This window comes from Carassius gibelio, chromosome B16, assembly GCF_023724105.1.
Source record: "Carassius gibelio isolate Cgi1373 ecotype wild population from Czech Republic chromosome B16, carGib1.2-hapl.c, whole genome shotgun sequence".
Lineage (NCBI taxonomy): Eukaryota > Metazoa > Chordata > Actinopteri > Cypriniformes > Cyprinidae > Carassius > Carassius gibelio.
Window position 1 is genome coordinate 26,757,972 of NC_068411.1, and position 13,136 is coordinate 26,771,107.

At 35.8% G+C, this 13,136-nt stretch overlaps 1 protein-coding gene across 1 annotated transcript in view; it reads left to right on the forward strand.

The window, feature by feature from the left end:
- Positions 1-20: 20 nt before the first annotated feature.
- The window catches only part of si:dkey-122a22.2 (uncharacterized), an 18,947-nt gene continuing 5,831 nt past the window's right edge, over positions 21-13,136 (forward strand). Inside the window, exons 1-7 of the mRNA XM_052578962.1 lie at positions 21-198; positions 766-925; positions 1,155-1,226; positions 1,319-1,395; positions 2,191-2,291; positions 4,185-4,301; positions 6,995-7,069. Coding sequence (XP_052434922.1) covers positions 136-198; positions 766-925; positions 1,155-1,226; positions 1,319-1,395; positions 2,191-2,291; positions 4,185-4,301; positions 6,995-7,069 — 665 coding nt within the window. The 5' untranslated portion in view covers positions 21-135. The remainder of the gene's footprint in view (positions 199-765; positions 926-1,154; positions 1,227-1,318; positions 1,396-2,190; positions 2,292-4,184; positions 4,302-6,994; positions 7,070-13,136) is intronic.

Sequence of the window (13,136 nt, forward strand, 5' to 3'; positions counted from 1 at the left end):
ACGAAACGCGTTTGGTTCTCATGGGTCCCCGTCAATGCGGAAGTGTCTGCATGCTGTGTTTGACGCTCATTCATACAAATGTAATATCATGCGTTATCTGTCCCGTTGGTGAAGTGCACTTAAAACTATCAGAAGATGTTGCGCAAAAGGACAAACGGACGAGAAGATGCGGACAGTGTCAAACCTGACAGAAAGAAGGTGATGAATCAAAGTGAATTCAGCAACTCGTGGTCTGAATGTGTGTTTGGTTTTTGCCAACTAAACAATAGCCTATTATAATAGGTACCATGGTAATTCCATACTTCTCGACTGTAGTATTACAACGGTATATTATGAAGTACCCCGTGAATAAGAATCGGTGCAAGAATCTAAGAATCATTGTATTATTATTCGTTACATTTTCATTGCACATTTTCTTGCACATTGTAAATACCCTCACCTTTATGACGGTCATAGTTTATTGTAAATGGTAGACTATTAATAATAATAAATATACCCTCACCTTTATGACGGTCATAGTTTATTCTAAATTATAGATTATTAATAATAAGTAAATCGTTAAATAAGAATAATGAAATAAATAAAGGTAATCATTGAAACTGTGGTTACATTTTTGCTAAATTGTGCTAAAAGTTAGTGTGTTGCCAATGCTGTTTTTTTTTTCTTTTTTACTAATTGGATGATGCGAAAACTATGAAAATGGCTGATATTTTGGTTTATCAGCATAACACTGTATGTATAATAATTTCAACTGTCCCACCACAGACATCACAGGACTCTGGTGCTACTGCTGTGCCTGTCTCACAGAGGAGCTGCTGGACTATTGTGTCCTTCTGGATGAAGGTTTTGCTCTTCATCATCTTCACTCCAGCTTTCCTGAACTATGCCTCCCTGCAGAGAGAGGGACAGGTGCTGTCAGCTGCAGGTGAGACCTCATCATCTCTTCATAAAACAAGTTTCCCAAAAAAGCCAGGCTTATTTCAGTTATTCTGTCTTATTCAGAATCAAATTAACTGAGAGTAAGTCAGACTAAAATAAACCTTGCTTATTTGGTAAACTTGTTTTATGAAACAGGCCACAGGAAGGTCTTGGGATAATGTGTAGTTTAGTAACTTTCAGCTCATTTGTTTTAATATTTCTTTCGATATATGTAGGTGCTCAGCTAATTGATATCGGCCTTGGCCAAAAGATCCATCTGTTGTGCAAAGGACACGGACGACCTGTTGGTATGTTAAATTAATAGTTAAACCAACAATGGAAAGAAGTTTCTGATATTTATACTGTGCACAGTGAAAATGATGCTTGATTTTTGTTTCAGTTGTTCTTGATGCTCCAGCAGGGATGTCTTCAGATGTTTGGTACTATGTGCAGGAGGGTCTCTCATTATCCACAAAGGTTAGTTCAAACAAACTGCCACCACGACTGCAGGACGTTCGGAAACTGGTAATACATTTCATCTAGCTTCATGCATGAATGTGTTTCTGTGCATGCAGTACACACTATCATATTTCCCCATATTTGAATGGTCAGCACTGGCACACAATGCAACGGGAGACAGATTTTACTAGAAGAAAAAGTGTAAAAGTGATACTGCTATCTTTCTGAAATCATTTTTAAACCCCCTGTAACTTGGCTCCAAATCTACAAAATAGTGGAAAACAAAAACCACTTACTTAACAGAATTAAATGAGCTTTTTGCCATTTAGGATGAGCTAATGAAAACTCTTCCATTAAGGGATGATAAGAGAAAGCCTTTCACTGATGTCAAGTAAAACATTCAATAAACAAAACAGCACCACATTTTTTATCGATGTGAGTCATTCCTCTAGGGACGTAAAGGCATTATTGATTTTTCTGCTTCTTCAGAGAAGTTACAAGACTTCAGCTTTCAGAGCATGTGCTGCTGTATTTCTCTAGTAATTCAAGGCAGTGAAGCATTTCTGTGACATGCTGTGTGTTGGAGATTCCTGCTGATGGCCTGCATTGCAGTGACTGTTCAGTAGAGTCTGACAATGTAGCAAACAATTGCTATTATTGATGACTGAAGGAGTTGCAGCATTAAATTGTGCAACACTGTGAATATTACAGTATGTTTAATGTACACTTTATTTGCAGGTGAAGTTTCCTAAAGGAATTATCAATGAGGTTTTCTGAGTGTCAGTTGAGGTTTCTCTGTGATCGGTTTCTCAGGTGTGCACCTATGACAGAGTCGGTCTGGGTTTCAGCCGAAGGACCCTGCAGAATGAAACTACAGGCACAGAGAAAGTCTGGGGAATATCAACCACTGGCAGGTATCAAAGTGTCTTAGTCTGAAACTAAACCGTTTTCCAAAACTGTAGGTGCAACAGCACCAAAACAATTTCCTAATAACATTGGCATCAATTAGAGCGTTCTGGGAAATGATGATGCCACCATGGTCCATAAAATGAAAGTTGACCTCCTGACACAATTACATTTTTTATTGCCATATATATGGTGAGAAGATTTAATATTTTTGAAAGAAGTCACTCGGTCATCAGTCCTCAAAAATACAGTGTTACAATTTAAAAAGTGTTCTCTATTTATATATATTTTAAATGTAATTTACTTAAAAAAACATTTTGTAACACTATAAATGTCTTTGTTTAACCAATTTAACGTGTCCTTGCTAGTAAGTGTTAATTTATTATTTTAATACATGAATATAAAGATAAATCTTAAAGACCCTTTTTGAGCTGTAGTGTACTTGTTTACAATACATAAATATTTTATGGTTATATTAGGCAATAAATCTAAAACAAAGAAACACTCCTCCCATGTTAACAGTTGTAATCCACACGCAGGTATCTGTGTGTCTCGTGTCTTTGACATTGACCTGCTCTAGTATTCAATCAGTGCTGTAGGACAGAGATGTCTTTGTCCTTGTCCTCTGCCTTCAGGTTTATTCGTCCTACATGTGGAGTCACTCTTATCTTGTTGCTCTTGACATGATAACATTTCTTCATGAATTAAAGTGAGGTGTAGCGAGAGGACAGGGGAGGTGGTTATCGGTGTCCTCTTTTCTCCTCTGTCTGGCACGTTTAGAAGGCAAACAGCAAGATTACATTTTCCTAAAGTTCAATAAGCCAGGAGCAAAAATGTGGAGTATTGTCATTTTTGTTCTTTCCTGAAACCTTTTCATTTGGAAACTGATTTGATTTTATGTTGAAGGAAAGCCAGTAGTTTAATTTTTGACAAGGACATGTGCCATTTTGTTCTTAGAATTATTTAAAAAAAAAATAATAATAATTTATATATACTACTGTACAAACATTGTGTGTAATACTATATCCTTCAGTGTGCTCCAAAAATAAATATCAACAGCTAATTCATTTTTTTTCTTTACTCATTATTTGATACTTATATTAACATTTTATATTGTAATATTATATTTTGCACAATTGAATAAAAAAATACAAACCAACACTTAAATAATAACAAGACAGCGCTGAATTAAATATGAAGCATAATATTTTTTATTAATAATGAATAATATGCACACTTTCCTACTTAATTTAAACAAATCACCAGAAATGTGTGCTTAACGATTAGACACCGGCCAAAACAATCATAAATGTAATAATAATAAGCATACATTTAATTGCATAAACAACAATAATTATTGCTATTATAAATAATAATAATAATTATTATGTTATTATTTTATTAAAATGATTGTTTATTAAGCCAAAAAGTAGAAATAAAACTAATATTAAATATTTTTTCTGTAAAAATGAATAATTGAATCTATACTGATTTCAGTCTGAGAAAATCTATGTCGGTCAGTCTCCAGTTATTCCTGACCCCCTGCACATCTTGAAGACATACTACAGTAAATCACTCCGTGCCCACTGAATCTTCATGGCCCTTTAGTTAATGAGGATGTCAGAAATAAAACCCATTAGTGTCTCATGGTACACAGTGCTTATTAGTTTAGTATGTCATCCTCTGGTTTGAGGTCAGTTTGTCCTTCATGTAACATCACTGACCGCTTTAAAAACTGGGCAGCAGTCTGGGACAGTGGGCGTCCCGTCTGGAGGTGAACGGACATGTGTGTCATAATGTGTCTCGGTGATTAATAAAATGTCAAGGGAGTCACGTCTAGACTTCATTTGCACAAACCTGCACTCATTCCTCACCCGTATGTCTCCTTTCTCATCCTTAAGGATGGTGGATGACCTTCATCGATTGGTCAAGGCTGCAGATATAGCCACACCCTTCATCCTGATTGGCTCTGAGTTGGGCACGCTCAACGGCAGGTTCTACAGCCACATCCATGACACGTAAGTCGTACTGTTCTGTTTGGAAAAAATGTCAGTCAATCAGTCATATGTCAGGAAGTTTCTTTCCACCACAGAATGCCTGTTACGTTTATGTTTAATGTCATTTATGCAGCATTTATTTGATCAAAATATAGTAAAAACAACTGAAATATTATTACAGTTTAAAAGCAATGTTTTCTATTTAAGTATATTTGAAAATATAATTTATTCCTGTGATGTAAAGCTTTTCAGCATCATTACTCCAGTCTTTAGTGTCGCATGATGCTTTAGAAATGATTCTAATATGCTGATTTGCTGCTTAAGAAACATTTCTTCCTATTATTGATGATATCTTTTGTTCTGCTTAATTTTTGTGGATGCATTAAATTAATCAAAGGTGACTGTAGGAACATTTATAATCTTACAAAAGATTTATTTTTCAAATAAATGCTGTTCTTTTGAACCTTTTATTTATCAGAGAATCCAGAAAAAAATATATAAGGGTTTCCACAAAAAGATAAAACCGTAAAAGCACTGGTAACAACACATTAGCCGCATTTCCACTGTCGGGCCAGTGCGAGCCAGGGCTTAAAGCGGGCCGGGCGGGGCTCATAGCCCCGGGCCAGTAGCACGAGGCCAGAATAGCGCAGGGTTTCCACAGTGGAGCTTGAAGCTCCGCTGCACGTCACTAAAACACGCCCTTAACACGCCTCTCAGAACAACGTCATGCAACCTCAAAATTTCATCATAACAAAGAGAAGTAGTCAGAAAACTAAGAAATAAGTCACTGGAACATGTGCGATCACAAAAAGAAACTGATAAAAGCGTCCGTTTGTTTGCAAGCTTTGTTATATATTCAAATTCAAAAGCATCGATGTTTTAACTATAGAATACATGATACATTGATCATATTGATTTAATTTATCAGGACTCAAAATTATTCACACATAAATACACTTATATCTATTTTATTTATTTATTTTTAACGCTCGTGAAAATAGCCAGCTTGTTCATTCAAGTCTGTTTCTGTTTATTAGCCACAGCCGTCATATTTAGAATGAATGATAATATTTTTGTAAGCTCCCGAACAAAAACATTATTATGCTATATTCTTTTATGATAGGCAACGTGAGAAAAACTTTCGAGACGAGGCTTGTGACAGAAAATATAAGTTACTTAATAAATACACGACTGTGATAGAGAATTGATTTCTTCAAGCGGTCATATTTTACCATGTTACTATGGTAACATGTTTAGCGTGCATATCTTTTTCATCGCTTATAAATATTTCTGCCTTGTTTAGTGATTATAATCCACATCGGATCAAGTTATTTCAAACACTTGCTGCTGACTGAAAGAGAGTTTTGAGCTCGACTTATTTAAAAAACTGTTTAATGCTGGTGTTAAAGCTGTTATCTTTCTGAAATGATCCGCAGCGCAGACTCTCTATTTTTATAAAAGCTCCCAAACAAAAATCATTATTATATTTTGATGATATGCAACGGAAGTAAACTCTTGAAATTAGATGACAGATAAAATGTTACTTAATAAATACACAATTGTGATAGAGAATAAGAAGCTGACGTCTGATTTATCCAAGCGGTCATATTTACCATGTTTATATGGTAACGTTAATGTTTAGCGTGCATAGTCTTTTACATCGCTTATAAATATTTCTGCCTTGTTTAGTGATTATAATCCACATCGGATCAAGTTATTTCAAACACTTGCTGCTTACTAAGAGTGAGTTTTAAGCTCAACTTATTTTTAAACATATTTAATGCTGGTGTTAAAGCTGTTATCTTTTTTAAATGATCCGCGCTGACGCTCTCTAGACACGGAGAAACTCCGCCTTTGTTCGTAACCCCTCCTCTAGCCCCAGCTGGCCCGCTTTGGCCCAAGGATTTCGTCGGGCCGAAAAACCCTGGCCGTTGGCCCCGAGGAAGCCCCGGCGAGGCACGATCAAGCCCCGGAAGTGACAGTGGAAACGCTACTAGCCCTGGCACGCACTAGCACGCCCGGTCCTAGCTCGATACTGGAAACACGGCTATTTTCAACACTGAACCGGTATTGATATCTGAGCACTAAATCACTATAATAGAGTAATTTCTGAAGAATCATGTGACGCTAAAAATACAACTTTGTCATCACATAAATAAATGCCTTTTTAAAATATATACAAATAGAATAAAGTTTTTAAATGTTTTACATTTTTAAAAAGTTTTTTTAAATGTTAATCATATTTAAAAAAATATTGCTGTTTTTACTGTATGTTTGATCAAATAAATGCAGCCTTGATGAGAAAAAAGACTTCTTTCATAAACAGTGTACAGTACATTGGCAAATAGTGTTATCCATATGCCTAACAGGCTTTTTCTTCCAGACATTTATACCTGTCATGACCAAAAGATCCATCAGAGCAGCTTGGGACTGTCTTTTTGGCACACACTCCCCCAACCCCTCCACCCTCCCTCCCTCCATCTGACAGATTTAACGTTTCATCTGCTCTGATGTGCAGCTTCAAGAACCCATAAATTCAGCTGCGTCAGGCCTGTAGCGCCCAAGGACTGAAAATATTGTCCCCGCTGCGGCTCTGAGCCCATTCATCTCACTCGATAGATACTGTTCATTTCTCGATCGGTGTGTGGGGTCTCATCTGAGCTGTAGAAACATCCTCTATGTGGTCTTTTCACCGTCTCTCTCTGTCTCTTCAGGCAAGTGTCTGACCTGGTGTTGATCGATCCGATCCCAGAGGATGTCTTTGAGGAGCAGAAGTGGCAGCAGTACTGGTGAGTCATCAGAGAGAGGGAAGCACAAACATGATTTGTCAAAGCCCAGCTCCATCCTAATGCTGAGAGCCAGAGGAAGATATTAAAGGTTAAGTGTTTTTTTTGCAGGTGTTAAAATACTTTTATTTTTAGTAAGCCATTCAGAAGTTGATTTCCCAGAAAATCATACAGATTGTTTCTGTATGTAACCTACTCTGGCCAGACGCAATGAAAACAATCTTTTTTTTTATTATTATTTTGGCAATTATTAAGTTTGGTTATGCTAGTAGAACAAATATTTTCAGCATAGAAATAATTCATTTTCAAAATTCATTTTCAAAATATTTGAGAATTTCTTAGTATTTGGTTTGCAATGAGCTGAAGGTTTAAAAATACGTTTTACTTGTATAAATAATAAGTATTTTATCCTAAAATGAATGATGTGATTTATTTTTTATTTTTTTACATTTTTAAATTGTAAATTGTCCCAATCATATTGAACTGATTGGTGATCCTAATTTTTTTTAAAGATTTGAACTAAATCATTGTAAAAGCAAATATTTATTCCGGTAATGTTTGCATTTACCACATCTTTTGTCAGAGCTAAAACAAGCCATTCTGTCAACACGTTAGTGCTGAGAAACTGAGCTGCTCAGTGCTCACAGACACTAATATACAGCCAATGTAAGCACTCATTAAATATTTAAACCACTCCAATTACCTGGGTATTTACAGCAAGTTGCAGTTTATGTCCATAGTTCAGCATGCTGAGTCTATTCAATTTCAGTGAAAGTCAGTAAGAAATAGTCACATTTCCTGGCCTCGTTTTAGCTACTATTGGAGTCATTTAGAAGTGACATGATCGCAGTTCCTCCGAGATCCCTTCTGTGCTTCTTTAAAAGCCCTTCCTTCCTTCACGGAGAATATCCCATTTCATAAACTTCTACCTCTATTATTTATCACCATTTTACGTCTCGAATGAGTTCAGCTAGATAAGAAATGAATATGCCCGGATTGACTCATTTGTACATGACTGTAGGTGAAATGGCGCCATTTATCTGGGAAATGTGCGCAATTACGCTTTGATTAATAGATGCTTGTTCCATTGAGTGCAAGACGCTGTACGTGCAATCCAATTACTTAGGACACACTGAAATAAATGTTGTGGATATAAACTGAGGGCTTCAGTTGATATCCGTATCACATGAGTTTTATTACTGATCTTGGTTTTAATTAAAGATCCTGAGGATGTATTAAACACTTCTGCTTGGGATTATGTCATAGCCGTGGAATATAAAATTAAGTCTGTGGGGAAATATTGTATTAGAATTTTTTTTTTTTTTTTAGAATAATATTGATCCTTGACATTGTTATATTGGTATCATTTCTGTGCTGTTTATTTATTTATTTTTTGTTCTTTGTGTGCTTTTGTCATTTTATACTTTTTTAAAAATATATATAGCTGTTATTTATTTTTATTTCAGTTTTACTAATTTTAATACATCAGCTTAGTTTAGTTGCTTGTTAAGGCAACATTTCTAATTTTTGTTACATTTTTTTGTTAATCTTTTATTTTATTTCAGCATTATTTCCTTTAAATCTACTAAAGCTATAGTAGATTACAGTATCAGATATATAGACAATTAAAAGATATGTTTTTTATTTTCCCTGTTATTTTTATTAAATTCTTATTATTTGCTTTCAGCGGTTTTCGGATTGGTTCCAATTCCAAATTATGATTTAAATTCCCGTACAAAACTTGCACAGATTGCTTCAGGATATTTGGACTAACACAACTTTCTAGGCCCATTTCCTGCTTACCGATTCATTTTATGTTGTTAAGTGTTTCCAAGCTGTCAAAAGCAGGCGTTACAATGAGAGGCTTTTACATGAGGTGTAGACTCAAACCAAGAATACTCTTTGTTTTGCTGACTGCCGTGGTTCTGTGTTCTTTTGAATGGATTTAATTGGGTCACAAGTCTGCGTAATTGCCGTCTCCTTCCTTTTAAGAAGCCTTGTGTGGCGACTAAGAGATAAACTGCCGGTGTCCAGTAAGGAGAGCGGACACACCTGAGGATGACAGCGGAGACGGTATCAGTGTCTTCCCCGTGCCAGCAGGATTTCCACATCAAAAGAGCGTCTCATTAACGCTGCCTCACTCTGAAATGAGTTCCGTTATATCCGACAAAATGAGTCACTCCCAATCGCTGGAGAACAAAACGGAGCAGCAGAGTGTCCTGGCTCTCATCCGGTCAGGGACTCAGAAGTTGTCAGATCATGAAAATCATTTGACACTTCAGAGGTGACTAGTCAAGTTGAATCTACCCATCCTGGTAAATCCAGCTTAAATCAGAAAATTGGGGTTTTCAACAGTTTAAGCGATCTGGGCTATCAGCTAGTAGACCATCTTGATCCAGCGACAAACAAACCAGCTTCTATTCCAAACACTGGTTTTAGCTGGGTTTTCTAGTCTTCTCGGATACGGTTGCTTGTGAACAGATGGTATTTTTTTTTTTTTTTTTTTTGCTGTGCTGACAAAAAGCAGCTGAATGCAGTTCCTGTGAGGTTTACATAGTACAGACTGCGTTTCTGCTTTTGAAGGAACAGAAGCAGCTGTCAGAAAAGCCCATGCTGGCATCTACACGTAAACATGTCAGAATTGTCAGGTTTCAAAGTGTCTCTCGAGAGGGATTTCCCCAAGATAAAGTCTTTTCTGTCTGTGCATATCAAATGGCTCAGTGACACTCATAAAAATCAGGAATCTATTTTATATGGCTGATTTAAAAAAAAAAAAAAAAAAAAATCTTTCTGCCTTCTTTGATCTATCTATATGTCTGTCTGTTTATCACCATGATGTTGAATTTTAAGAAATGGATATGCACATTTATTCCTTTATTTATTTCGACATCAGGCATATTTTGATGGCATGAAGACACGAATGAATGAAATGACTTTGAATATTAGACTATGTTCTAACAAAGACTGAGCTTTGGCACTATTTTGGCCACCATTAACTGTGGATATTTTATTGGCTGTACTTGTTGTTCACCTGTCAGGAAAAATAAAATAACAGTAAATTGAATGAATTGATTGACTATTTGTTTATAACTTAGAGTTTTGTGTTGACCAGAGCAAACATTGACTAATTTGATAGTTTATGCAAATTGGCAGCTGATTTCTAATAGGAGAGACGACAGTATGTGAGAAGGTGTGATTTGTCTTCTGGAGGCGTTGGACTGTAGTCGGAATGCCTACTAGCAACTAACGTAGCACAGCAACTTGCTGACCTCCTGAGATTTAACTGCCATTAGTGTGAAGGCATCTTTAGAGGGGATAAAGTGGTGCAAGACCCTGCAGGGCTGAGCTAGTCTCGCATAGCCAGACCTTCGGCGGTCCGTGAGTGTGACATCTGAGGCTGAGACTAGGGCTGAGCAGGCCCTACAGGAGATTGAGGAAGACTTCACAGTGAGATCCTCTAACAGACACCTCTGAAACACAAGAGTCAATGGGACAAATCAATCGAGCAGTGAATCAGCTTCTGTCATACATTTCTTCTGCAGTAGGTGAGAGATCTTCTGGAATTACATTGGCCTGGCTTCAGTAATGACAATTAACAGTAATTAGAGCTTCTAGTGTCAGTCATCTTCAGTATTGAAGTTAAGGCCACGGTCTTTCTTTCCCTGCTACTGTGCAGTCACAGTGTGTCATAGTGAGACATGACCGCCCCCTACTGACCGCTTTCAGAATGACCTCACAACCTCTGGAACTTTGTACATTTATACAGCTGTAGTTAACAGTAAGACTTATCTATAGCTGTTATCTAGCTACTTTAGCAAGTTTTCTGAAACCGTATAAAAGGGAACATTATTTCAACTGAATGGTCATTTTTTGTCAAGGCTATTTAAAATGTTTAATACAAGAACTAATGATAAAACAAATTTATTTAAATAATTGTAATGCTTTTTAAAAAAATATTTATTTACCACATACTATTTAAAAAAAAAACATTTTAATTTATTTATTTTTTTTTATTTTTATTTTTTTTTATTTTATTTTTTATTTTTTGAGTGATAGAGCCAAATCAAGTGGATTTATTGAAATAGTTTGAACTTTCCTGAAATTAATTGAGCTTCTCATCTCTAATTAAGTAATTTTTAGTTTACATTAAAGATATTGTTCAACCAATATTACATTTTCAGGATAATTTTTGCTAATTATTTGGTGATGCTAGTGGCACAGAATTACATATCTCATCTTTAACATTTAGAGATATTCACTGTGTTCTGTTGAACTGCACTGCTTTTGCTATATAAAAATGTCAGTTTCATTCTAATTAAAATTCCAATGTAATATATGAACTAGATAATACAGCAGTAAGAAAGTTTGTATTAGACTAGAATGTATATCCATTTGAATCATGGTAAATAGTTAGTTGAATGATTTGTTTGTCATAACCTTGTCTCCTCTATATGTATAGCAGTCCATCTGGGCAGCTCTAGTGGTCGTACAGGACATAATTTGCCATGCAAATTCAGATGGACTCTTATCAAGAACAGAATGTGTGTGTGTCAAAGAGAGAGAAACATTCAGACAGACTCATGTGTTGGTTCTTTCAAAAGAAACAGACTCCATTCAGCCTGCACTAATCCAGATGGGAAGTCAAAGAGCAGAAAGTCCACGGCACCAAAGTCATTTCATCACTTTTTTATTCATTTAGATAGTTTTCTGTCATGCTTAAGGAGGGAGGAAGGAGAGAGAGAGAGAACGGAAGGGAAAATGACCAACATTGGTGAGGCGTTTTGCTTGACACGACTTCCTCACTCCGTCTGCCTGCCGTTATCTGTTTAATTCATCCTCCTATCTGGGCTGTCTTTACCCTCGCTAAATTTCCCTTTGACACGCATGCCTTCCTGCGCATAATCCAGACCTACCGGGCAGAATTAGCACCGGAGGAATTGATAGAATGAAGAAATGGAGAGAATAGGACAGGTGGAAATAAAATGTCAGAGCGAACGGACTGATTTGACTCCGAATCAAATTGTCAGGCTCGATACGGGCCATGTTTTGGGGGAAATGCTGACAGATGAAAAGGTGTCAGGGAAGAACGGTTTGAAGAAAAGGGGGTAAACTGACACGGGAAACAATATTTAAATAGATGAGCTCAAACTTTCAGTCTTAAACTTTCGATGCTAAACTTTTGATGGAGGGTCAAGCGTTAGGATGTGTATTTTTCTGGAGTATTTCAGCAGAAGTTTCCAACACAGTGGTTTTGGATCGTTTTTGTGGTTATTGGTCATTAGTGGAGCATCACTAACAAACTGTTTAAACAAACTCCTAAAGTATGTATTGAACAGCAGCACATAACTCCTATTACAGTGTTTTTCTAAAGAAACATTTAGGAGCCAAATCAATTTTAGTTAATTCATTTAATATGACCAAACAGAAATAAAATGGAGTGAGATAAGTTGGATGTGACTGAAATGTGACTCGTGGCTCTGTCTGGTTCTGAATGATTCACTTAGTGAGTCTGATTCAAACTGCAAACCCAGGAGCAAGTAGGTTTCATTTTTGTGCAGTATTGTTTTGAATACAGGGAGGTCACATGGCATTTACAAATTGTTAAAAATTACACATTTATTTCCATCATCAAAACCTTAAAACTGAATTATTTGCAATATATACTGATTAAACCACAAGTTTAATTTATGTATAATTTAAATTTATATATGATATTTATTATTTATAATTGTTGTTTTTCTTATTGATTTATTTTTATTATTTAGATATTTACTAGTAGTAAATGCTAGCAAATATCTAAATAATACACGCGCACACACACACACACACACACACACATTCCCGCAATGCATTTATTTATTTTAATTTTTTATTTTTTGGGAGAAGGGGGTGTTGTAAAAAAAAAAAAAGAAAAAAGAAAAAGTCCATAGTCTGTTTTAATATATTAAAAATAACGAATTATGATGAATTGCTGAAATAACTACTTTTGTACATTTTAACCCACCCTATAAAAATTCTAAAAAAAAATCTTGCTGTAAGTAAATTCAAATAATTAATTGTTTAACAAATT